General features: G+C 48.9%; 1 protein-coding gene and 1 pseudogene across 1 annotated transcript in view; one reads left to right on the forward strand and one right to left on the reverse strand.

Annotated features, from left to right (window-relative positions):
- The window catches only part of Trappc9 (trafficking protein particle complex subunit 9), a 483,396-nt gene that overhangs the window by 82,352 nt on the left and 373,214 nt on the right, over positions 1 to 27,830 (reverse strand). Inside the window, 2 exon segments of the mRNA XM_052161564.1 lie at positions 17,560 to 17,650; positions 25,853 to 26,006. Of these exon segments, the coding sequence (XP_052017524.1) occupies positions 17,560 to 17,650; positions 25,853 to 26,006 (245 nt within the window).
- Positions 23,408 to 23,553, forward strand: LOC127668277 (uncharacterized; annotated as a pseudogene).

The following is a 27,830-nucleotide window of genomic DNA, read 5'->3' on the forward strand; positions in this document are numbered from 1 at the left end:
ATGAGAGAGCTTTTCCCTTCTCCAAGAGAGAAAGACAAAGGAGAGAGAGAGGGAGGGAGGGAGGGAGGGGGAGAGAGAGAGAGAGAGAGAGAGAGAGAGAGAGAGAGAGAGAGAGAGAGAATATGAATGTGTTGATAGTGGCCACAAACAATCCAGAAGACAGTCCATCATTCTATAATGTGAACCAGGGTAGACTCTCAGGAATATCTGTTATTGTATATAAACACATTCAAAAAAAAATCTCTGCGTACACAGAACTCAAGTTATCACTTCCTATATATAGCATACAAATGTATAGATACTTCTCTCTATGTAAATATGTAAATATATATATGTTTATTTCCCAGACCCTGAAATAGAAACCTATATACTTAACTGAATCACAGTGCTTAAGAGATGCTCCGGAGCTGTGTACCTCATGCTCCAGTTGGAGAGCATCGTCTCCTCTCTGTTTCGCCTTGGCAGCTCCCCCTGTTAGCTGTTGGCTTTTCTGATGCTGGGTGATGTCACTTCAAAAGCCAAAGTCCCACTGTGGGTCTACTGTCTAGACAGGCTGTGCGGGCAGGCCCAGAGGCAGATCTGTTTGGGACATAGTGTCCTGCAGATGTCAGGAGTTGAGTGAGATCGTCCTGAAAGGCGGGCAACCCAAGGCCTCCAGTTTCAGAGTCACAGCAGCCGGGCCCCGAGCCTAAGTCGCATGAGGGTGCTCGCTGGCCTCTCGGACTCTGGACCATGCAGCTCTTCCCTGGAGGGTGTTACAGCATGCTGAGATGTGCAGCAGATGTTAGAGCTACAGCCCCCCTCTGCTTCGGGGCTGCATTGTGTTCCCCATCACAACGGCAGGAATTTCTGAGACATCGGGGGATACGGAATGACTGTTTGCCATGGATGGGTTTAGCTTACAATTGTCTGGTGGGTCAAGCATGTGTTCTGGATTATATCCTGGTATGTGCATATTCAATTAAGTATCATGGTGGGGGGACACCATGACGGTAAACATTTCTGGAGCTAAGCTATATGGCCTGTGCTTTGATAAATCTCACAGTCCCCGAGGCAGAACCAGCAGGCTCCTTCCAGAGAGTGAAAACAGACCAGGGGGTGAGGAGGCTTTTCTGGGTCATCCTGTGGAGATGATATACCTCAGCCATCTGCTGTTCCGGCTTGGCGCCAATGTCCACTCTCCTGGAGGTTCTGGGACCTTGTCCAGAAGATGGCCTGGTGCTCTCATTCTCATTGTCCTCCTGGAACCTTTCTGCTCTTTCCTGCTAGTTAAACCAGATCCCAGTGACACTGGAGGCCCTTCCCCATCCTCTTCGGAGACCAAGCCGTCACTCAGATAATTTGGCACCTGCATTCTCATCAGCTACACGTAGCCAATGGGGACCGAGGACCTGTGAGTGAAGCGCACTCTAGAACCCGAGGCTTAAGTCAGCAGCCACGTTCAGATGTTCAGCTGATGACTCGCAGGCTGTATGTGGCTATGGACAGCTGTGAAAGGGGCTGAACAAAATCATAAACTTACATAAGAGGGGTTTTTTTTTAATTGTTTTTTTTCCTAACTCTATCTCATCTGCTCATGAGTGTGAACTTTGGAGATGACAATGATGGGTTGTGATGTCCAAAAATGGATATGACTGGTATTGAGTGTCCATCACAGTGCTGATTACTAGTGGTGATGATGATGATGATGATGATGATTAACTATGGTGCTGGGGGTTGAACCCAGGGCTTCACACATGCTAGGAAAGCACTCTGTCTTCTTCTGTGCATGACCTCAGTCACTGCCCACTTCTGTAGTGGCCACCTTGGCTATTCAGGTGACTAAGCCAGTCACTATTATAACCCTACCTCCTGACCCAGTGCTTTGCACCTTCCCATTTAGTCCCAAATCAGTGCCCCTCTGAGAGACAGGAGCTCCCAGGGACACCTTTGCTGTTCCGTATCACCTTTGTCCTAAAACAAACTGAGTCACCCTTCACCACAAGAAAGAATGATACCCAAAACATAATCCACACATCAAATGAGGTACAAGAAGAATGGAGGAGTGGCCCCTTTTGTTCTGGAAAGACTCAGTGAAGCAGTATAGGGCAAAACCAGAACGGGGAAGTGGGAAGGGGTGGGTGGGAGGATAGGGGGAGAGAAGGGGGCTTATGGGACTTTCGGGGAGTGGGGGCTAGAAAAGGGGAAAACATGGGAAATGTAAATAAAAAATATATCGAATAAAAAAAAACAAAAAAAAAAAGAAAGAATGATACAGCGACCCATCTGACAAGCCTGCGTTGTGTAAGCTACTGGCTTCAGGAAGATTCTTTGCTATGCCAGTGAACTGGCTGGCCAAGTCACTTACTGGTCCTCGAGGGCACGCTGCCATCTGAACCTTCACTGGTCGCCTTTGGCCCTGCTCACCCAACTGTCTATCCATCCGCTCTGCTGCGCATCAGTCTACCCAGCCATCCAGCTATGGGCTCTCTCTTCCCACCCATCTTTCTTATGAAGGGTTTATTACACGTCCAGAGCCATCCCACAAAACTGAGTTTGAAAGAGATCATGCTAGGAGACAATTTACAGCTCTCTGCCCACAGGCCTCCATGAGGGACTCCCAGGGGAAGTAATGGTGGGAGAAGATGAATGCCCTTTGACCTAGCCACAGCCAGCTGGTGGTGGCTGGGACAATCGTCTGGTGCCTCTCCAGAGCCTAGCCTCTTGGGTGGTAAAGGACCTTGTGCGGGAATGTGATAAACTCTGATAAGAGATACAAACAAAGTGACATGCGCGTGCGCAGAAGTGAAGCCCCTGTTCCCATGACCGGGGAAGCCCACAGCGTCTGAACTTGACCTTGCTCAGATGGAAACAACTGTGTTTCCCTGACTCTACCTCTTCTCACACCCACTCTGCTTTCAGCAGGAACTCAGGAGCTCAGGTAGCCCACAGGTGCCTCTGCCTTTGCTCCAGACACCACGTAAGGGTGACACAGGAGTAGCTGCTCTCCTGTAAAATACTGTGTCCTAGGAACAGGGGCTCTGGCCCAGCTGTGCACAGCTACTGGTCCTGCAGAGAAGGCCCAACTGCAGAGGGACAGTGTGGGTGCACAGACAGAGCTTGCAAAGGCTGCAGAGTACCGTGCAACCAACTAGGGATGCTCAGTGAGGAAACTACTCAGGAAGAGAAAGGACTTCCCGTGGACTTTGTTGGAAATATTTACACTTGATGATCTTTAGCGCATATGTGGTAGCTGCACAGTATGGCTTCTGTTAACTGAGCTGGCACCCAAAGGAGTTTGAGAGTCATTAGGCTGCAAACAGCACAGTTGCCTAGAGGAAGCTGGCTGGACTGTGTCCAGGAATGGGGTGATGGCTTTTGGTTAAGAGACAGGCTGTGCTTTCCTCAGATGTTCTTGGAGGGTCTGCCTTGCAAGGTGCTAGGAAGCAGACTGCCCATGAGGTAGGACCCCCACCATGCCAAGGTCTGCCATCTTTCACTGTATGGCCAACTCCTTACAGAATGCCAAGGAAGCGGTGGATTCTCCATCAGTACCCACTGCCTCCTTTGGCTCTCATTCTGCACTTGCTGCTCGTCGGAACCCCCACGTGCATGAGATGAAAAACAGAGTGTGGCTGGTGGCTCCCACCTGAAGCTGCAAAGGCATCGATGGTCATTCTGGGAACGGCACTCAACACTGCAGGCCAGCAACTGGACATTTACCCGTCACCAAGAAATCACAGACCAAGGTGTCTGGCCCCTCTGGGGTGGGGCGGTCAATCTCATTTCCATGAAATTCACCAGTAACCTGGGGTTGGCTAGGAACCCCAGTGGTAAGTATGAGCTGGTGATAAATATCACACAAGCATAAATTCATCACCTTTCGTGCAGCAGGGCGCTGCATGGCTGGGATGTGGGGAGAGAAAGCTGCAAGCTGAGTTCCTCCCGGACGAGCAGAGGAAGCTACTCCCTCCTCCAAGCGGCCTTGTGAGCTGCCAACCAGGCCCCACATTGCTCTTCTTGCTTCATAATTCATGGTTCTGAGTCTGGGCTTCCTCAGGAGTAGGCACTTCTGGGAAGGCTCTGGCCCCCAGGCCAGCCGTGTTCTACTTTTTCCTTATTTAGCACCTACTATGAGGTCCCTGTGGCAGGAGTGGAGAGCTATAAATCACCTGGCCTTCTGGGAACCAGGAACCTGTATTAGGGTCCCCACAAAACTGCAAGTGGAGGATGGGTAATTGTCACACGGAACCTTTTTTTTTTTTTTTTTTTTTTTTTTTTTTTTTTTTTTTTTTTTTTTTTTTTAGAAAGAGCTAAAAAGTGCAGCTCTCTGCCTGCAGGACCTGTGACCCCTCTCTCGGTCACGGTCATGACAGGGCATGATTCAGTAGCTTACACATTTATCTGCTATGCAGAGAGGAGAGACTGGGAGAAAGCAGGCAGACTGGCTCCTGCTGGATCAGCAGCAGGGGGCACAGAGCAGGGGCTCAGAAGATGCTTGCAGGACAGGTAAGCAAGTGAAAAACGACTCCACAGTGAATCAAATGAGCAGGGCTGCAGCCCCTCAGCTCCCACCGAAGGCAAAGCACTAAGGCCAGAAAGTGCTGTGGCCGTTTCCTGCTAAGCCAGTGGTGGTCGGGAGCTGTGGCGGGTGAGCCTGCATTATGGGGAGGGGGTGATTGGGGATGGAAGGAGAAGCAGCAGAAGTCCCCGATGGATGGGAGCCAGAAGCCCACAATGGGTGGACCACATTACAGAGGATGCAAAGGGCTCTTGTTTTGGCTGTGGGGCTTTTAAATTTTCATTTGTAGATAAATAAACAAATGCAATATGTTCCACTGTCTACAACACACGTATGCGATGGTCACATGTCCATGTGTTCACACCTGTAATTACATGAACCTATAATGTACAGAGGGTGTGTTGTGTGTAGTTTTAGTTTCAGAAGGAGTGAGTTCACTGCAAGATCTGGCCAAATGCGACATGGGAGCTAGGACAGGGAGTGCATCTGGCCATACTTTGCATGCAAGCACGGTACAGGAAGAAACTCACTTTCTAGTATGTTGCCAGGCCCTGGGAAGGCTTTACATGGATTCTGGGCACAGAAACCTCTGCAAGCTGAGCACTGCCACCACTGCAGAGCTGTGTCCTCTTCCCACACGGCTTTGGAACACAAAGAGCTGCCACCCACTCCAGGCCTCAGCTAACACGAACAATGTCTTGATGGAGTGGGAACTAGGAGCTGCACCCTGGCCCAGGCCTGACAGGCCCACTCTCCCCTAGCTCACAGAAGAACTGGACTCTGCCAAACCACTCCACATCCTTAAATATCCCGTGGGACAAACCAGCTGATCCTTGCCAGGCTCTGTGCAGAGCACTCCTCAGCAAAGGAGACCGTTTCAAGGTACCTGCCAGGGTCCTGGACCCTCTTCCTCCCAGCTGTGTGCTTCTGTGAGGAACTGCAAGACCTCTGAGCCAGGGGGAGGCCAAGGGTAGCAGTGGTTAGAGCAGCTATCCTATGAGGAACAACCAGCATTATGAGCACCACTGCCATAAACACGCCCCTGGTTAGTGTTCTTCTTTTTCAGGTCTCACACACTTGTTGACAGTCACCTCTAGCTGGGTCCAAGCCTGTGGCAGTGACAGGGACTCCAAAAAAAGTCAGCAAAGAGGGTGCCAAGTGGACACGGGAGCTAGCACTGAACTTCCTCAAACCTACCTGAGATGCATGCTGACTTGCAGACACCCTGAGAAAACACCCCTGCCTGACTATCCACCTTCTCAATTTGGAACCAAGGCTTCCGGGGCGCGGGCCTTTGGCCCTTCGGTAGTGCGACTGATAGTCTTCACTCACAGCCCTTGTATGGGCTTCTGTGGCAGGCATTTCTGTCATGACCCAATCTTTGTTCCTGTCTAGAAGGAGGTGAGAGCCTTTACCACACATATCCACAGGAGACCACCAGACGCAACCTAGAGCCAAAAGCCCAGCCAAGATCCAAGATGATTCAAAATTAGGACAGGCCCAGAGAACCTTAAACTGACAGGACTGAAATGGAAAACAGCGAAGCACTGCTCTGTCAGTGTTAGGTGAGCAACTGGATTCACCAAGCCAGCTGTCTGAGACTCTGAGAGCTCCCACCCAGCCCTGAGGTGGCACGGTGCTACCTCCTGAGCTCTATGGCCACTTTCCTCTGTTTGAATCTCAGTGTCTATACCTTACAAGTGTCACTAACGTCAGCAGCATGTTGGGGGCCACATTATACTCTTAGACAGGGAGACACAGGGATGCACAAATCTGAGAACCACACTGTTGCTCAGAAACAGGCCTAGGACTCTGCTCCTGGGAATCCTTCAGAGGCAGGGACCTGGAACTCCTCAGCTGATGATTTTATCAACGGAACCTTGGTAGACAAGCTACCTGTCACCCTCCCTCGGAAAACCACTAACAAAAAAAAAAAAAAAAAAAAAAACTCTCTGGGGTGAGCATCGGGGTGGCTCAGCAAGCAAATGCCACCTCTCGGGGTATCCCAGCTCAGAAGCACATAGCACAGTTTATGCAGTGACTGAGACTGGCAGCTCCTGGGGGTGAAAATAGAGCCCCTACTCTCGCAGTAACAGCGAGGCAGAGGGGCCTGAAACAAAGCATGCGCATTCTGAGAGAACTGGCTCCTAATGCTGGCGTCCCTCTTGCCGTCCAACCTAAGCAGGTGCCCTCGCTCTGGACATTACTGTGAACAGGAAATGTTGCCCCCTTCCTTCCAGGACTCTATTAGAGATTACAGAGGGTTCTATGGTGAGAGCTTGGTGTGGACCCCCTCCTTAGACTATCTCCTCCACAGTGGCTCTAGATTCCGGTAAGGACAACCCTCTGCCACATTTTTGGTATTTCCAGCCTTGGGAGTTTGGAGACAAAGTCTGCAGGCTCTTCTGAGCTACAGATCAAGGACCAAGTTGAAAAAAAAATGATACTGGAGGACTAGAACGAATCTGACTTCCTAGAACAGTCTAGGGACTGATGCCACCCACCTCTCTCAGAGGTCTGATTCCTGAGGACATCTGCATATCCTGGAAGAGAGGCCTCAGAGGCTTTCTAGGATCAGGCAGGATGAGATGGCCTTGGAGACTGACCTCATCAAGTCCTCCTCCTTATTCTCTGGCACAGCTGGAGCTCCGTAGGCATGGAGGCACCACAAGGTCAAGAATGAACACTACCTGATGCTTCCCGCCAGCTACACGGTGCAAGGTCTCACACTCTTGCTAGGCTTTTGCCCCAACTCATGTGCAAGACATCAAAAAGGACCAAGTGACATCCAGGCTAGTGAAAGCCCCAATGGCAGGATCAGACAACCTATCCACTAAACACAAGGTGACCTTGGAAACGCCCTACTCTTTCTGTGACATGTGGAGAATTACCCTTCTCCACATGTCACAGTCCTGGGTTCTCCCGGAACACAGAGCAACAGCAAAGCAGCCAGATTTCTGTGGGCAAGCAAAGTCCTGGGCTTCCAAACTCAAGAACAGCTGTAGCTAGAACAGCCCCTGTGTCCATGGAAAGGTCTGGTGCTCATTGTAAACCACAAGATCTGCCACCTGCCAGCAGACACTGGGGAGAAAGAAAGCAAGGGCGAAATGATGAGGGTAGATAGAGACTATTCCAGTCGTTCACCTAAATATCCACCCGCCCACTCCTGAGCCCCAGTGGTATTTATTCCCTTATTTCTTTTTCTCTCAAGTGTTGTCTGTATACCCGTCCCATACCTGACCCAGCTCAGCAAGGGGCAGAAATGACTAGGCTCTGCGAAAGTTCTCCCACTTGCAAAAGTAGACATTCTAGCTCCTCACTGTCCTAGACAATCAGCACTTCTACTGACTGGGCAAAGCTGGCTCTGGGAAAGAAAGAGAAGCTACTGCTAGGTCCCCAGGAGCCTCTGATCCAAGCTGGACTTAATACCCCTCTGTCTGAGTAGAACATTTACCAGGTACCAGTACTGACTGGCTATCTTACATGGATTACATCATTTCTTCTCAGGGACATGAAGTAAGATAATGTCCACTTTACAGATTCCAAAACTGAGGCTTTTCAAGGTTAAGGTTGCAAAACAAAGATAGGATAAGCTGGAGCCACAGCTCTTCTTGGGGATCTATTGTGGTAGAAATGAGGGTGCTTGGCATCCAACCAGGATCTATATACACTGTCCTCCTTGGGAAGGCCTGGAAACACTTTTCAAGGTGGGGGGCATATACTCTGCTAAGATGGCACAGTGGGTGAAACCTATTTAGCCATTTTTTTTTTAGCTGTTGGCTCCAGGCTGCTGCCCAGTGACAAAGTGCCAACCTTGGGCCCTTGAGACAGATGTCATCAGGAACTGCTTGGGAAAGGTCAAGGGCTAAACCTTTGAAGTGCCCTGTTGGACTCAAGGTCTGGCTTCAAAGTAGCCAGGATACCGGCACTCCTTCAAGGACCAGATCCTCTCTGAGTTCCCCGGATGGCAAGGGGCTGTCCCTCAGGAGTTCCAGGTACCGCTGCCTGTGTCAGCACATGGCCATTTCCTGATCCTCTCTCTCTCTCTTAAGAAGTTAAGCATCAGAAATGTAAGTGCCCTCTCTAGCCTTGCTCCCTGCTCTGTAACATATTCCGAGTGCCAGAAGTAGACCAGGACCATTAGGCATCATGAGGTGAAGAGCTAAGCCTGTGTGGTGCTCCCAGCCGACTGGCACATGGTGCAAGGACTCACACACTTCCCAAACGTCTGCCCTAACGTTGAAGACATTGAAAAGGACAATATGACATCTGGGCTGCTCCCCTGCAGCATAACCCCCAGTCACCACACAGTGGCCTCCAGGCATTCTCTAGCATATATATGCTCAGGGTTGCAAATGGCTCCAAACATCCCAGCAAAGGAACTCCGGACTTGTTTATTCCTTGAGAAAAGGTGTAGACTCCTCTGCATTTACGGTGGAGGGGAGAGTTCCACACAGGTAGGTGTTCTCGGGTATCTTCGGCCTTCCTAGTCCCTGTCTCCCCCCTGTGATGAGCAGATCCGGCTTAGAGCACCAACAAGACTAGAGTCTAGATTTCTTCTGATCCCATAGCAAGAAAGAGGTCACAGGACTACAGGAGAGAAGGAGTGTGGTGCCTATACTCTGCACTGAAGGGGAACTCCTCTTACATGACAGATAATGCTGCTTCTGCTGGGGATTTCTCTTACCTACAGCAAAAGGACACAAACGCCGCACCCCGAGGCTAGTGCTGTTCCTGTTCCTCCTTCCAGGACCAAGCAAAGAATGTGCACCCAAGTAAGCCAGAGGTAATGGTGATACAGCCCTACCACCCACAGCACCCAGGAGGGCTCCACTCCATCCATGCATCCCATCAGCAGGCATAATCTGAGTAGGCTCACTTCCCAAGCCCAGGGACTGTGTACCATGGGGTGGGGAGGAGCACCAACACAGCAGAAGCTGTCCTTCTGTGAAGTCTAGACACAGTTCCATCAGGTCACCGTAGACCCCCAAACTCTCCTACGTGTACAAGCTTAATTCACTAAATGATGCCTGTGAGGTCAATGGTAGAAACAAGTCTAACATTTACTTCTGACTTTGAATCCTCAAGTCACCTTCTGGGTCTCAGGTCAAGACATTCACTCAAAGTTGAGATCAGAGTCCAAGTCTGCTTCCTCCTGAGTTCACCACAGGATGAGGGCAATGGTACCAGCAGTCACAGAGAAGTGGACTCTTCTGATCACGTCCCTGACTCCAGCTCATGTGTTCTGCTTGCTCCTCTGCTTCAGCAAAACATGGCTTGACTACTTCTTTAATGTCCCTAGGGAGGGCAGCCCCCCACCCTTAACCACATCTCTGGACTGATTGCTTTCCTCCCTCCCTGTGGAATCCATCTCCTGACACTTGATTGCACAGTTATAAGTGACCAGCTTTAGGCTGTCAAGGAGCCTGGCTAAAGGGACTGGAAGGTGTGGATTTGATATCCTGGTGGGAAATTTTGGGACAAGCCCCACAGCTGTCTGGGCATGTCAGGGTGCCCATGGGTAACAGTGATGGAAAATGCCTTCCCAGCCAAGTTATCTGAAGACTCTGGGCATTCTGCAAAACAGGGACCATCTGGCATGGTCACCAAGGGAGACATCATGAGCATCTTCCTCTAGTAAGTGAAGTGAGAAGGGGGGAACTGAACCTGGCCCGGTGCCCAGAGCATGTCCTCCATAGATGCCCACAGGACTTTCAGAAGTTTAGAGATAGGAGAGTCCACAAAAGCGTGGTTGGCATAGCAGGGAGCACACATCCATGTGCATGGCCTCGCCCCTGTGCTTGCACTGATGCCTAGCCAGTGTGTGGGAGCTGGGAGGAGCTTCACAGGGATATTGAGGATTCACAGTTTAGGAAAAGGGGAAGAGGTAGGGGCGGGGAGCAAAGCTGGCTGTGCTGCTGTAGAGAGGATGTGTCTCTCTCACTGAGATTGTTTGCCTCCTTAGGATCCCACTGCACCTTTATATGCCATGGGGAACCTCACAGACCATCTTATCCACTCCCATGTGTGCTGAGTAATCATGGATTCTAGCCATGGGGCAGCAGGAGTAATGACTGCCCTCAGGACCCAGGGACGGCAGAATGGTGGATACAGCCTGATCTGTCCCAAGTCTGTAGGAATGAAGAGGGGTATCTCTGTCAGAGTCCACTAGGTATAGAAGTCAACACTGCAGAAGAGGTACTACGGAGTCGATGTGGAGATCTGGGGGAAGGAGCTAAGAGCAGCCCCATGGGAGCTGGGAGGCTGTGGCATGGGTTGTAGCCTCCAGATTCATCCTAGGTGATGGAATAATGCAGGCTCTGAGACCAGGAAGGGTCATTAGTCCCACAGAGATGATTGTAGGAAAAGCTGGGAACAAGCCAACCAGGAAAAAAAATCCTTCAACAGCAGATAGTTGAGAGAGTCAGCCATCTTAGAAATTATGAGGGAAGAAGGCACAGGGCAGCTGGCACCTACTAGCCAGCCACCTGCTGCCTTCTTTCTCTCTAGCCCTTTCATGACGTGACTATTTTTCTCACAGCTCCCAACTGCCCAGGCTCTGCGGGGTTCTCAACTGTGCATAAGCTGTGTACATGGCCTTTCCAACAAGACCTTGTTTAGTGCCCTCATTGCTGATGGTCAGCGGATCTGTGGCTCTCCTTGATGAGTTTCCTGACAGGACCTTCGACACACCAGACTTGTGTAAGAAGCACCTCACCCAGCTGGCACCTGAGGCTCTTTTCTTTGCTGTCCTTACATGACACATCTAAGAACAACGAGAGATTCCACCCTCTGGTCAGTCCGGATGACCTGCGTGCAGACATCCCATCCAATTACCCTTATCTTTATCCATAGCCTATATTTTTCCTCTGAGTCCTCTACTACAAGGGTTTCAAAAGGTTGTGAAATCCACAGAGATAAATTTTTCTGCAAGATGGAAATGCCAAGGGTTATTTCTTTCCTTTTTATCTTGTAAAGAAGTAATGGGAAAACTGGAGAAAGACTGAAACCTCGTTCACTTATTTTTAGCATGTCATCTATCTTGAGACTTGCTTTCTTATTTAAGAAATGGAACATACCTAGGACAACATGACACAGGCTGAAGTCCTGGGTTTGAGTCAAACTCTGTGGCTTATTGGCTGGGAAAGAGAAACATCCCAGGTTCTCATCTGAAATGAGAGTAGCTCACCTGGTCCACAGACCTGCAGGTAGGGGAATACCAAGCAGCCAGTGTAGCCCCGTACAATGCAAGAAACATGATCAAGAAGGTCCTGTTCCCTGGAAAGTAAGTACTGGCCAATAGGAAGGCTCTTGCTCTTGGATAAGTATGCCATTTACTTAGGCATGGCCTGGCCTGCCTGCTGTGAGCGAAGGTACCCCACTTCAATAGAGACCCACCTTTACGTGGGCTCCTGGCTGTGTGTAGGCGGGAGGCAATGGGAAGCATGCGAATACCAGCATCCCAGGACGCTACGGGCTCCAGTGGCTCAGCATTGAGGACCCGAGCTCTGCCTGGCTTTGAGTCATAGAGACTCAGGAGCTAAGAAACCGACAGAGACCTGGGTTTGATTTCTATCTGTGCTAATTAGCACCGATGCAGACCGGCAGTCTCAGTTCCCTGGAGTTTGAGCTCGCTGTGACTAGGTGGTAGCAGGAGAAACTCAATGAGGGGCAGCCAGAAAAGTTATCATCGCAATTAAATCCGTCCCCACAGGATCTGACAGAGGGCTTGAGTCTGTTCTGCACAGACCAGGAGGGACAGCCCTGTATGTTCTGGTCTATAGGAACACAGCCTTTCATCCCAGGAAGGGACTATACCCTCATTCGCTCATTTGTTCATTCATTCATTCATAAGTGAATATATGCCAAAGGCTTATTGTTCCCATTCATTCAACAGCATGCATGCAGTTCCCATCCTCTGCTGTGGACTCATGGAGTGTTAAAGTGACATGGGCAACAGTAGGAGCTGGTGGATGGGAGCAAGATGGACTGAGGGAAGGAAAGGAGGTGTGCAAACAGGTCAAGCAGCTGTAGTCCCCGTCCTACTACCATTCTCTGTGTGAACATGCCCATGCATGTTGTAGGATGGCGACAGGACCCAGATTTCATGAAGCAGGGCTGGGGAACTGGGAATTACACCAAAGATCACAAAAACTAAGGAAGTGCCCAGCACTCCTGGGTCCCGGATTTCACATGGTGCTGGCTATACTAGCTGGTTTTGTGTATCAACTTGACACGAGTCAGAGCCATCAGAGAAGGAGGAACCTCAGTTGAGGAAATGCCTCCATGAGACCCAGCTGTAAGGCATTTTCTCAATTAAAGATCCTAGTGATCAATGCAGGAGGGCCCAGCCCATGGTGGGTGGTGCTGTCCCTGGGATGGTGGTCCTGGGTTCTATAAGAAAGCAAGCTGAGCAAGCCAGGGGAAGCAAGCCAGTAAGCAGCCATGGCCTCTGCATCATCTCCTGCCTCCAGGTTCTTGCCCTGTGTGAGTTCTTGTCCTGACTTCCTTTGATGATGAACAGTGACATAGAAGTGTAAGCCAAATAAACCGTTTCTTCCTCAACTTGCTTTTTGGTCATGGTGTTTCACTGCAGCAGTAGGAATCTAAACTAAGACACTGATTGAATGCAGAGCACCTTTGGAGGGGGAGAACAACCATTCAGACACAGAAGGTTCCACAGCCACCTTCAGGTGCTCTGTTCCCAAGGAGACCTATGAGTTCTGTTGGTGTGCATGGGGTCCATGGTCATCCGCAGTAGACCGCTGCCTCATTTTCAATATGTTGGCCTGGAATCCAGCTCTAGCTCTGCCTCTATGTGCTTCTTCCAGGCTAGCACACAACAGGATGTGGGCAAACAACTTGACAACCAACCTGGGTCTCCTATCCCTCCACAGAAAGATGTCTCATAGGCAGGGATGGGTTCACAGCATGCATGGAAGCACTTACTATAGAGCAATGGCCAGTAGGTTTTGATTGAAGGACTAGATAAATCCATCAACCCATACAGCATCTGTATCTACATGACCTGAGGCAGAAATGGCCCCTCTGAGTCCATTATTATTTGTCCAAAAGAATAGTAATGGTCACCTTGAGGACCTGTGCAGGTCTTAAGAAATGCATGTGACAAAGAGCTGGGGTACTGAAGTGTTCTCTGCAAATGTGAGGGAGTCACATGTTCTTAGAGGCAAGGCAGGGCAGTGTCTCTCAATGAAGTCCCCAGGGTCTGGCACTACCTAGATTGGCACTATTTATTCCTGCTCCTAGTTGCTGCCCTCAGGGTAGAGCTAAGAACTCAGCACACATGTGTGTCTGCATGAAGACTGAATACAGAGAACTGGAAACACCATGTCACAATGCAATGTATCCCTGATCTGTAGTCACTGCAGGCCCAGAGAGACAGCACAAACCAATCACTGCAGAGTCTCAGAAGACACAGAGTTCTACAGAGAAAAGATTCGGTGGAGGGAGGAGGTAGTGGGTGGCACAGTGGTGGGACATTCTAATCAGTGTGGCAAACAGCTCAGCCTATTAGTCACCACCACTGGGTATCTATGGGAATGCTTAGAAGATGGTCTTCAGAGTAGACACTCAGACAGCACACTGTTTCCTACAAGGGGATAATGGACCTATCCCTCCTCCTTCTCCCCTTTCCTTCACAAAGAACCAGATTAGTCTATATATGCAAGCACACACACACACACACACAGAGAGAGAGAGAGAGAGAGAGAGAGAGAGAGAGAGAGAGAGAGAGAGAGAGAGAGAGAGAGAGAGAGCTTGGAAACACTAGCCTCACCCTGGATTCAGTTTCCTGTTGTGAGTCTGGCCCAGCCTGAGGCCTGGCTTTCCCTGAGTCTTTCTTTGCTGATGGAGCACTGCAGCCCAGGTCCACAGCTAGCAGATGCCAGGATGTGGGCAAATAGTTAGTGACATCTGCATTCTGCCTCCCTTTCTCTACAGCCAAGATAGGAAGAGCATGTCCATATCTCCTTGCTTGGGGGACTCAGATAGCCTCTCTCCTCTGGGATGACAGAACCTCTACAGAGTAGTTGGCCCCTTGGCATTACAGATGGGGAAACTGAGGCACAGAGAACCTGCCCAATAGCCCAATCCATGTTTAACTCACTACTGGGGAAACAGCAGAGCGAGGATGGAAACCCATGTCTCCTGGCTCTGTGATGACACCATGCCTGACACTGTTGTTACCAGCACAGACAGACATTGATGGCTTGACTTTGCTCTCTGTCAAGGCCCTCTAAATCACCAGCAACTTCTGGAAATCCACATCAAACTTGTAGCCCTCCAAAACAAAAAAGGCTCAAGATAAAAACTGGGGCACATAACATCTATTGTGGAAAAAAACCCACAAAACAAAAAAATGAACATTTCAAGAGATCTCCATGTTCACCAACAGAACAAGTATTAAATTATCTTCCCTCCATTTGATGAATGGCTTGGCCTTTAACAATATGTGTAAGGCTTGTTTATAATGTGAGAACTGTTTATGTTTTTGTCAAGCTTGAAAAAGGATAAGAAGGTACAATAATGGCATAGTCATTTATATAAACAAAATTAAAACTGGGGAATTACAAAATAACTTGGAAATGTACAAAACTAAAATAGAGGTTGTTTAGGGATAGGAGAGGACTCATTTCTCTTTATCTAACTTTTCTTTTTTCTTTCTTTCTTTTTTTTTCTTCCTTTCTTTCTTTCTTCCTTTCTTTCTTTCTTCTTTTGGTTTGGGTTTTTTGCATTCTAGTCTGAGGATAGATGACATTCACAAAGTAATACTATAAGAAGATCACGGCTTGGGGGCTGTGTTGATTTGGACCTACCCTCTCTCAGCAGCAGCTCAGAGCCATGTTAGACAGGCAAGAATTTGGCCAAGCCCTATGCATTTCCCCCCTACAAAGAGAAATGCAGGTGTCCAAGGATACTGGCGCTCACCATGCAGTCTTCCCTCCTTGCCAAGCAGCTGAGATACACACTTGCAAACCAGTTACTTCAAAACAACACCTGCTTTTTTAAAAGTGACCATGGGAATCTGCTGTAAGGACTCTCACTGATCAGGCCTGGAATAGCCTGAATGATCTAACCCAACCCCTAAGGAAGCCATGTGGAATCTGGTTACAGGTCTGAGCTAGTTGGCTCTATACACATGAGATGTTCTGTACAGATGACAGATACAGGAGGAGATAAGTGGGTTGAAACTGGGATGAAGATGCTTCCCCATCATACATCACTGGCAGACCAGGAGACAAACACAGGGCACCATATGACCAACTGTGAGGAAGGTAGATAACAGGGGTTTTCTTTTTTCTTCCATCACACAGTCTGGCTTCTGGTGGTCTCAGCCCGCTTGGGTTTTCCAAGATTGATGATGCATATACTCTCCCAATGTCTTAACCCTCCAAGATCAGGAACATCATCCATCCACGATTCCATCTGACCCTTCCATTCACAAACAACCCCTGTAGGCCTCAGCTCAGACACATTTGAGTCTTAGCATAACTTCCAAAAGCCATATACTGCTCTGGATAAATGTCAGGAATCATGTATCTGGCCTACCAGCATGTGACACATGCTCACAATGGCCAACCCAGACCTTCTCAACTTCTAAGAAGAACAGGACTAGCCTGTGATAGATTGAAGCACAAAGCAGGAGGTACTTGACCATCTCCCAAGACCTCTCCTGGGGTCCTGCCAGTGATGATTAGTTCACAGTAGGCATTGATACAAGTAAAAGCTCTTTTCCTCAAGAGTTCCTCTACAGTGACATGATGTAGGAATGAAAGATTTATTTCAATTTCACTGGTTGACTTATGGAATCTTGCTTAACCCTTGGTATGATGACAGAAACAGATTATGAGATGGACTGCTGTGGTTATGAGACCCACCATTCAACCTCTATTTTTCAGCATGCCTCACACAGAAAACATGGTTAGGATAGACCATTCAAGCCAACTGAGCTGCCCAGCAACTCAATAGAGTGAAATTATATGGTCCTATATACTAGTGAACAGGCTTTGGGGGCACAGTGACATACCCCAGCATCACAATGATATGACAGCCATCTAAGAAACTGTCATTGGATTCCAATGTATTGCTTCTCGGACAATAGTTTTAATAATGACCCTTTGACTTTCTAGACAATTATGAAGAAAGTGTCACATCCAAATGGCTAACCTCTTCCCTGAACCATGCACAATGCCCAACACAGCACCCTCAATCTCTCCAAGGCTGAGCATTGAAAGATGGTTGGTTTTGGACCAACACTGAATCACACTTGTGGGGAAATGTGGCCCTCTAACCATGGCATGTTACCCTACTAAGCAGGCCTTCTTCTGACTTCTGACTGCTTGCTTACTCTTCCACTGACTTCTAAGGACACTGATTGCCTGGAGAGTCTCTCATAGCATTCCTGTGAAGTGGGTGGTCCTATATAGATGTTAGGAAGAGTCTGAGATGGGAGCAAAACAATTTATTGACTAGAAAGAAAGAAGAAAAATATTACACATGACTGTTCATAGCTGTTCCCAATAGACAATCAGAACAAATCACTTCCAGATAGCAAGACAACCATCACCACAACCAAAACTCAGGTATTTGTCCCCAGCTACCTTTGAGTATGACTTAGAAAGACTTGGGAATGGACAGCATCCAGGGCTGTAGAGGAACACAAATGGCCATCAGCAGGCTGTTGAGTGATGGTGGCCTCTTGTGGGAGGAGTACCAGGAGGAGATAAGGAGTTCACCAAATACACTGTCTACACCCCAGGACAGGAGGTTGTAAAGCTCGGCTAGGAACACAATGGAGCAAGCAGGAAGCCATGTCCTCGGTTCCCTTTACTACTCCACATAGCTAAGGGCTACAAGCATTTCCAAACTCAATTGCCATTTGAGAGGAAGGTATGGTGAGACCTAGCTACTTACTGAGCTGCCTGCCTGCAGAGGCAGCACACAGAGAGGTGAACTCCTCTCTGTGTAATTTCCCAAGGTGCTCATTACGGTGCCCTCCTGCACACCCACCCGGAAACAAGAGGTGGCGTGGTACTCACCCCACTGCAGAGGCGCCAGCTGCAGGTGTTCCAGGATGAGCTGGTTCAGGAGGCCCTCCACACTCGCCTCACCACTGCGCTTCAGAGATGGGTAAGCTTCAGTCAAGGAAAACTGAGCTCCTGCTGAGCTCCAGGACTAGAGGAGATGTAGAAAACTTCAAACAGATACACCCCCAGATGAGAACAGTCTTAAGCAGGTTGCTCATCCCTTTGCTCAAGTGGCAGCCTACCCAACAGTGAAGGCATCGATCGACCTGAGAATAGGAAAAGCAGGGGCACAGAAGCACAGCGGGCATCTCTTCCTTCATCTCTAAATCCATTCAAGTAGGTGACTGTTCTAGAAGGAAGGAAAAGCTGCTGGGATAATCCTGTCCCAACAATAGTTTTTTTGCTGGGGGGAAATAAGGCAAAATCTTAGGTTATTTTTCCTAATAAAACATGGAGAATGCATTTGCGTGTTCAGGATGAGTGTGCATTTCTAGACACGTACTGGGTTCACGCTGGTTATACATCTTGATGTGATTACATATGTTATTGTGAACAGGCTCTCTCGAGTGAGTTCATAATTGAGGAAGTCATAACATCTCTCAGCAAGCATCAGTAGATGAAGAAATCATGGCTTGGAAACGCAGACAGCAGGCAGATATGGAAAGCTGCTGTGAGGGCCCAGTGTGGTTCACAGCAGATCTGCAAGCCTCTTGCCTCCCTTCTCCCACAAAACCAAAGTCACCAAATATAAGCAAAAGACAAATGGGGAAACTGAGTTCCTGACATTTGCTAATAGCTGGAAAGAGAAAGAAAGCCCACTTCCTACTTCCTTCTGTCAAGTAGGAAGTTTAATAAAAATGTGCCTTGTACCAAGAAGCACAAGCAGGCCACAGTGGTAGAGAGGCACTGGGGACAGAGGTGCCAGGGAGGGGCTTGACACTGAGCCCACCTGGTACAGATGAAAAGTAATAAACTCAGCATGTGCCAACCTGAGGACAGTGGTGTGGGGACATCTTGTAAGCAGGTGACCAAAGGGGCAGAGGCAGGGGCTTGAGGGAGAAGGGGCAGGGCCGGTAAGAGAAAGGGGCTCATGCTCCTAGGCCTCAGGCCGGCACATCTCTGAAGCCAGCAACCTCACCAGACATCTAGAGAAAGAAACACAGACCGGGGCTACCCAGAAAGCATGGACGAACCAAGCAAGGCTTTGCTCAGCATTGGCTGAGACGGTGCCAGATTGGCCTCCATGATGCCTAGGGAGCCTTCCCCACACCCAAGCCTGACCAGTCACTCTAGACTTCTCAAGCTCCCTAGTACCACAAGCACTGACTTTTTATGCTATGCCTTGTGTTTTCTCCCTTGCTTCTCCTCATCTGGTTCCTTCATCTTCTCTTTGATCCCACCTCCTCTAGGAAATGCTTCTGAGACATCTCTGTCTAGAAGGTTCTCCAGTGTCCCCTTTCAAGACACACTCTATATGGTAGCTTTATCACCAGACTGTGAGTCCCTGCGAGGGGGGGAGCCCACAACAGTGTCAGGCTCCAACAGCTGCCCCATGAGGAGGACCTATCCCAAGAAGGCACTAGTAAACATTCCTGTTGTCAGGAGGGTCCTGCTTCCTTCCCCTCGGGGGTGTCCCTTCTGTGCCTTGCTTCAGTGAACGAGCCACTGCTTTGTGTCTCTCTCTCCTGAAGGATCTCCATCTTCCAGCGCCGTAGCAAAGGTTTCTTCCATACAGAATTCTCCCTTAAGGAGATCCCTCTGCATGCTCTCTCCATCTCATGCCAACCCAGGGTGGGCTGGCTGAAGTGCTGCTATTACAGGTGAGCACTTGGCAATGCACTTGCAATCCTCTTGCTTGGTCGTGGGAGTGAAGATTCCCCTGTTATGTCAACAAGGAGGGACAGGGCAGGCCGCTAGAGATACTGAATTAAGACTGAAACCCAAGTCTTGGAGGTCACGAGTATGCAAGAGAGACATGGTCTTGCAAACAGAAAACACTGACCCCAGGAACTCTCAGTACTGGCCTCACTGAGCAAAAGCCAGGATGGAAACAAGAGATGTACGTCCTGTTCCTGGCAGGACCGCTCACAGTACCCAAAGGTAGAAACGTCCCAAGTGTCTACTCTCAGATGACTGAATGCAAAGAATGCAGATCCTCTGCACAAGCAAATGCCATCTGGCAGTCAAAGAAAAGAAGCCTGCCACGTTACCTTCCTGACCCTTGAAGACAATCAAAGAGAAGCCAGGCACAAAAGGACAAACAGGGTCCCTAGGAGAGTACAGACATACAAGAGCAGGTATGCATATCAACAGGCAGAAGTAAACCCTGGCTGCCAGGGAGGGGTTAAGGGATAGGGAGTTGAGGCTCTTGGTCTGGTTCCAGTTGGAGAATGTGAGAAGCTCCCAAGATGCGCATGGGGGAGGCTGCAGCACTGAGCTGTAGGCTTCACCATGGTTAAGATGGTAAATTAAAGATAAATAAAAACATGCTGACGGAAGGAAGGGACTCTGCAATTAAGGAAAGAGCTAGGGAAGATGAGGGGCTGAAGCCAGGTGCAGAGACTAGGAACTTGCCCAGCGGAAGGGACATCTGAGCCAAGTCTCTGGAAGGAACTAGAGGGAAACTAGGAGAGGGAGGGGCCCAGAGCAGAGGCATGGCCCAAAAATGCAACAGAAGAGAGAACTTCCCACCAGACCGTAAAAACTGAAGCTCCCCTTCTCGGGAGAGGCTCAGAGATGACTTGGGAAGCTGTGCTCCAAGGGCACCGAGGTCACTGCACATACAACTCAATGGCTCTGAGGGGGTGTTGGTCTTCCTGGAGTGGCCCACTGCCAAGGTAATTTTCCCTAGCTATCCCACACTGCCCTAATCAACTGTTTGGCTGAGGGTGCCACCACTGTAGTGAACTCCTTGTGCAGTCCCTAGCAGGAACCCACGTGGAATTTCTCAGCCATGCAATGTGACTATGGAAGCCAGAAGCACTCCTGTGACCACTCACCACCAAATCAGGCATGGTGACACACCCCCGGCCGTAATGTCAGCACTTGGGAATCTGAGGCAGGAAGGTCAAGAATTCTTCCATGTCTGCCTGGGCTACACTGCTCAGGTGTACGAGGTACTTACAGTGGAAGAACCAGAAGCAGGGCAGCTCAGCAGTTAAATTCTAGGCTGCTTAGTGATGGCACAGTGGCCATGGTGAGCCATTCTGCTCCATCACCTGAGCTGTCACCATACAGCAGCTTCAGAATTGGGAATGACTTGCTTGGGAGCACAGGGGCGTGCACTGGCCAAAGCCAAAGCTGGAAGGTGTGCTTTCTGCTCGGGCAAAGTATAGGTATGTGTCTCATGGTCCCGCCATATGTATCAAAGCTGCTACATTAGAAAACAAGCTGGCTTGTGCTCATGTCTGAGAGCAGTTCTGAAAGTTTACATAGGGAATAGACTAAGGCGGTCACTGTGGATAAACCACCTACTTTCCAGAAGTCTCTAACCATGGGCACCTATTTAAATCAATGGTGTAGTTAGGTTAGTTGGCTGCATTAGAGATGAAAGCTGGTGTGTGGAAAAAGCTGGGTCCCCTAGCGTCCCATCCCAGTCCAAAAGGAGGGCACCTTGGCTACAAAGCTCTCAGACCTTCGTGGGTTTCTCAATGTTCACTTTTGTGTTTGTTTCTTTCTGCTTTCTTTCACGACTCATCCCAAGGTTTGTAGTCAACTACATGAGATTAAAACCTCATAAGGCGGAACATTACTTATTTATTAAAAACTTGCTCCAGGGTCTCAAGGTGGGCAGCAGCGGTGCCCCTGGCACACAAGCAGAGCCTATTCCCCTGATGAACCAGGATGAGAAGAGAGAAGAAAAGGGGTCCACGGCACTGGCCTTGGGAAGCCATTCTCTCTACCAAATTCTGAATTCATTTCCTTTCAGATGTGACCCACACAGGGTAAAGTTGGGCTGGCCAAGCTGACACCCTGGGTGCACGCGGTCTCTCCCTTGCAGCCCAAAAGCTGACTGGTACCTGAGCCTGAATCTGCAAGTGGCCAAGGTACCTGCCTATGACGCAACACTGTAGTGCAGACAGTAGAAGCTAACTCTTAATATGCACACCTTGGCATTTGGGGAGAAAGATAAATTATGATGGTGACAAAATCAGTATTGCTCTTATAGAGAAATTTCCAAAATGCCTCCAAGGAAGGGGACTAAAGGTAAACATTTACCATGCAAATTCTCTGATACTATTTTCAAATTCAGATATCAGAGCATGCTAGCTGTGGACAGGAACTATTATTTCTACTTCATTGCTTTTCGTATATGTATACAGTATATGTTGATCTAGTATTTTTGTTTTGTGTTCCTTTATACTGAAGAGACAAAATTACTCTGCAGTCTAGGCTAACTCTGTAGCCAAGGCTGACCTTAAGGTCATGGCAATCCTCCTGCCTCAGTCTTCCAACTGCTGGGATTACAATGGAAGTGACTATGTATTTCCATTTTGTACATTTAAAACAACAATAACCACCACCATCCACCAAACCCTCAGGCCTGTGGAGGAAACAGAAAGGCTTTGGTGTAAGCAGGGTGGAACCTGCACACTGTTTTACACCGTCCTAGGCACATCATGTGAGTGCTTCACTGTAAACCTGGAACCCAGGAACCAAAGCCTCTGCCCCCACTGTAAGGACACTGCTACCCATACTATCAGAGCCTGTGAACAGCTGACACAGTATCCTGCCTAGGGAAAGCCCAGCAGGGAGCTCTCCGTGGTGCTGAAGCATGTCTGATTTGCTGTCAAAGGCAATCCCCCATGCCTACTTGTAGAGGCTCTCTCCAAACCCGTTAGACTTCCCTGCCAACCTTCCAGAACAGGAGTACATTTAATGAGCCAGGTGGGCCTCTCCAGCAACATACAGCCATTCACAGACTATGGCAGGCTCAAATGGATTTTATATTGGGCAAGGTGGTTATAGTCATTATGTCGGAACTGCCAGAGGAGGAAGGATTGGTTTGCTGGAGTGTGGTAGACCTAGAAGTTGTCTCAGATCACCTTCTACCTCTGGAAGGTGGGGGGAGTGCTCACCAGGAAAATGAGGTGGATTGTGCTTCAGGCGGCAGGGAATGAGTGAGGGCAGGAAGCAACACATTATCTGGACAGCACACATGAGTATGTGTCGTCCTCCCCTTGCCCCTAGCCACCATGACTCAGAGCATGGGCCATATCTCATGTAGCAGCTCTGGGGTGAAGGGCCATAGGTGCAAAGATGCAGCCCAGCCCAACTAGAACTCAAGAAAACTAGCAAATTATCATAGAGAGAAATTAGACTAATGGAGGGACTCCGATAAATGATAACTAAGCCCCTTGCTTGACTTTCTATTCCACATCACTAATTTCTTAAAATCTATTCCATTTTTCTCATCATGGTGAGTGGCCTGGCATCTTGGCAGAGCTTCCCATTCCCAACTAGACAGAAAACGCCCACAGTGGCCATGCTGTCCAGGAAGAGGCACAGAGGAGTCTGCAACTGATTCGCTACAGCAAGTCCTGTCTGGTTAGGAATATTCTAGAGCTCTCTGAAGAAGAAATGGTAAAATAAAGAGAAGGCAGGCAGGTGTTCATTATCAGTTTGCCCAAGAAATGTGGCCATCTTCACAGTTCCTCTAAGTACTGTGGTTAGTGGGAAGGCCATGGCAGAAGGGAAGGCCTGGACATGACTCCTAGATGGAGCTGAGAGCCACAGCACTGAAGAAATCCCAAGGCCCAGCTAACCATGGCTGGGTGACCTTTGAGCAGGTGAAAAGCATGGGCCTCATGTTTCTCATCAGTGGCCCAGGGTAGAAAACTACATCAGAGAGCTATTGCAAAAATCTTCTAGGGCTTCTGACTAAGATCAAGTAGAGTATTTCTTCTTATCACTTCAACATCTGGCATGTCCTCTGAGAATTGAATGGATTTTTGGAGTTACACAATTACTTGGTATCACAACACTTGCAAGAATAATATAACCCTTTATGGGGGGGCACTAAATAAATGAGCAATCTGTGGAAATAAACCTGACTAAAAACTGGCATCTAGTAAGTGCTAGGAACACACAGACTGTGTGCATGTTCAACATACACAGTCACACAAACCGTGTGTGCCAGCTCATGTGCACACACAGAGGTCTGTCATGACGTCCATGCAATGTGCTTTCATATACCGTATGGTTGGTCTACTTCCTCCACGAGCTTCCTTGATTCCTTCCCAAGTAGTTCTAAGGCACAGACAGACATATCAGGGCTGGAGCGGGCAGCAATCCAGTCTGTGTTCATGCCACCACATCCCTCTGCCCATCACAGGTCAGACAGCAAAAGTGATTTGACTAAATATGCAGACAGGCTTCTCTCCAGCTGCCAAGCCTCTGTGCTATGCTGGGGTGGGCTGGGCAAGATGAAAGACCCCTGAACCAAGTTATTCCAAACAGCTCTGAGAGCTGGACTCCCTGGAGACAGACACCAAATGATTGCCGGCATTTCAGTTATGATGATCAAGGCATCAACTCACACCGATGACAGGAGCTGTTTGTATTAGAATTTGTTTAAATAAAACTATTGCTCCAAGCATAACTATTAGAAAAAAAAACATAGGATACAGGGTCTTAAAAGGGTCTTATTTAAAGAGCTTTAGTCTTTGGTGTTGTTTTGTTTTGTTTTTCAGATGGGAACACACAGCTCCATATAAAGCACCCTGGAGAAGCATATTAATAAGACTGTAGAATAGCCTGGGCTGCTCAGTGGAGCGGCCTCAGCCCTGCCTCAGTGTCAAGTGAGGCAGGGTCAGGTACTCCTCCCTATGGGAAGCAGCAACCCCAAAGGGTAGAGCAAGACCCAGGACAGCCTTAGGTGGGTTGCCCTGCCTGAGATTAGTCAAGCCCAGGGCTCTGTGCCTAAAAGCCTTGTAGGGCTGTGAAACCCCAAGAAAACCCGAGGACCCTGCCAGTTTGCAGAGGGCGTCTGTGTAGTGTTTGCCGGAACAGCACAGATACTCTCAGTGGCATGCATGCAGGTGAGGCACTTGCTACCCTCAAACACCCTGCTCAGAAGGGAATCCTCTAAGATGAGAGGCCCCCCGCACACGATGGGAGACTTTCAACAAGGCAGTGGGGACAAGGGATGATGGCATGTGTGCTCCAGGCTTGTCCCCTGCCTGCTTCAGCCATAGATGGTCTCTGTAGAGTAGCTCTGAAGGAGGTTGTTTCCGTTCAGACTAACCTTGTGGCTATGAATCTCTTCATAGGGCACCTAGAGTGGGACAACTAAGCAGCATCTTTGCAGCTGGCTGCATCAAGGAAGCAAAAGCTCCGCCTCACAGTTTCTTAGCTTGCATACCTGTGTGCTAGGGATCACAGTGTATACTGGGGGCCGGGTCTGAAAGTGCTCCTCATGCCGTCCCTAGAACTTAGCACCATCTCTGGCACATGCACAGTATGATGATTAAATCTTCTAGAATGTTCTAGTCTAGATGCACAGGCTGACAGTAATGACAGTCACAGAGTCTACGTGTGAAGGAGATGACGGGAAGATGTGTACATTAGACATAAACATGTTCTTTTCCTGACAGTCTGAAGAAGCCACACTCTCCTGCTGTGGTACTTTGGGGGCATTTCTTACCTCTGGTCCTTTGATAAACTTCCACCCACTGCTGGCAGTCCCCTCAAATGTCTGACGAACAGAGTGGGTGCTCTATAGAGACTGCCAAGACAACTGACACACAGATGCACTCGGGGTCCTTCCACCCCCTCAGCTGACGTCTGACCACATGCCCACGTTGGCATAGGTATTTAATTCCACTGTCTCTCTCCACAACATAGTCCACAGAAAAGCCTCTCACCCCTTCTACAGAGTTTCTTTACATCTTGCTAGGCTGTACAGCTCCATGTTGGCACCCAGATGACTGGATCCCCATTGCCCACTCTCAGAGGATGGCTCAAGTCCTGCACTGATGAGCAGTCATTAGAACCTGTCACTAGTATGAATACCAGCCCTCAAAAGAAATATGTTACCCAAAGTCAGGAATACCACTGGCCCCAATGAGACCTTTACCTACTCAGGATCAATACTTCATTAAGTAGGCTCTCTGGAGTGTGAAGAGGCTAAGGAAATGCCAGCCCTGTGGTCCATATCCTACCATGCCATTTGGAGCTGTCTGTAGTTGAAGCTCAGTACTTATTAAGCCCCTCTTGGCTCCCTAACTTGGTCAGAAGCCCTAGTTAGGATCAGGGTGTGCACTGGGCCTACGGGGTGGGTGGGGGGGGACACTGAAAAGGATAGAATTCTCCAGCGGATGCCTAGCTTGCTGCTGATCTCCAGGCCTCGGGCCTCCTGCCTCTCTTCTTCCAGCTGCTTCGGATTTGCAAAGTGTCCCTTCTCTCCGGGGGATTCTGGGACACTTTCAAAGTTGAACTTGTCCACTTGAATAGCCATTCTGAGAGAAGAGAGAAAACAGTGGAGAATTAATCAGTAGGGCAATTTCTTCCGGGAGCTGTGGGAGAGTCAGCACATGCCGGCGTGAGACAGTCTGATGAACCATTATCGCGAGTAATTCCAAACAGATTCATTCCCAGAAAATGAAATAATGACTCCCAAGGTGGCCCTGACTGCAGAGCTGGCTCAACACACAGTTCCAAAGGAGCTACATCCATAGATTTAGACCTCCGCGACGTCTTGCATCACTCCTGGTGAAGGTTTCCATTCCATAATGGGGCCTAGCATATAAGGTGAAACACGCTGACCATACAGTACTCTGGGTCACAACTGGAGCTCCTTTCTGACATCCATAGAGCGTGCTGGCATTACTGGGCCCTAGGGACCTACACCCTAAGCTCTGCCTGTTGTGACTCTGCAGTGTAGCAAATAGGCTCAGGAGCCGACACCTATACCTTACCCACAGCTGCCACAGCTCCCACCTTCCCACTGTAGCTTCCCAGGCACAGACATGGGGGCCCCTCCCCTCAGCTCTCTGATCAAAGCCGCCTGCCCTCAACACACCACTCCCATTGCCTACTGGGCCCATTGACCTTCTAAGCATTTCTAAGATGCAGGAGACCCTCTGCCTCTGTGTTTAGCTTTAGAACGTTCTACGCCATAGCAGGGCTGAGCCATTCTCCCCCCTGAAGCAAGAGCTGGAAAGCTCCTCCCCGCTCATCCCAGCCACAGCAGACTGTCCCCTGCTCTCTCCTACGGCGTTCCGTTTCCTTCTGGTAGAGCATTGATCATGAGCTTAAAGGCTTATCCCTGAGTTAGTTAACTGTATCTCAGTTCTACTAGGATTTAGCTCCCCGGGGGCAGGGACGCACTTGGTCTTAGTGACCAGGCTCCCCAGGTATGGAATAATGTCCAGGACATAACGGTGACTCAGTCAATAATCATCTGGATGGAAGAAAGAGCAGATTAAAAGTCTACCCTGACACTGAAAGTCGACATTCTCTCCTCCTGGTCCTCTGAACTGTCTGTCGCCTCTCCCTACCGTGGAGCAGCGGTAGGTCACCTGATATCTAAAACTTCACCTCTTGGTCTATCCAGGCATACAACAGGCACTCAGTGAAGGTATGTTGTGTGGATGTTAGAAGGGGGACAGAGAGAAAGGGGGCTTCTATTCATGAGGACTCCTATGCTCGGGCTCCAACCCAAACAGGACTCAGAATGAATCAGCTAATGGGTAAAAGTGGATGTAGAAACTATTGCTAGATTCTAAGTGGCCAAACCTATCAGTAAAACCACCATCACCGTTGTGGCTTCTCTGGGTCATGCCCAATGCTGTGGTCTCAAAACTTATGCTGGCTCCAGAAAAGGCTTCTGAGGACTCAGTGAATCCATGACACTTGGCTCAGAGTTTGACCCAGAAGGCAGGTGGCCCAGGGGCCAGAGGCACCACACACATAGCCAGAACATGCCCTAAAGTTAAATATATTTTTGTGGGTTTTTTTTTCTAACTACTTAAGTAAGCACTTTACTGTAAAATTTGGGAAAAAAAAAACACACAGAGAGAAACTAAAGACCAAGGATATAAAATACTAACAGTTATACATTAATTCCATAATCTCTTCTGGAAGTATTTGTAGTTTTGTGTGACTACAATTTTTTTCTATATATCTAGGTAAATCTGAGGAGTCACTTTATAACACATGCACAGGACTGGAAATCATTATTGCATTCTCTTAACAGACAATTCTATGAACATACTCACACCATTAAAAATTAGTCCACATAGCCTGGTATGCTTCAGGTCTGAAATCACAGCTCTTAGAAG

The sequence above is a fragment of the Apodemus sylvaticus genome, chromosome 17 (genome assembly GCF_947179515.1).
Source record: "Apodemus sylvaticus chromosome 17, mApoSyl1.1, whole genome shotgun sequence".
In the NCBI taxonomy this organism is placed as follows: domain Eukaryota; kingdom Metazoa; phylum Chordata; class Mammalia; order Rodentia; family Muridae; genus Apodemus; species Apodemus sylvaticus.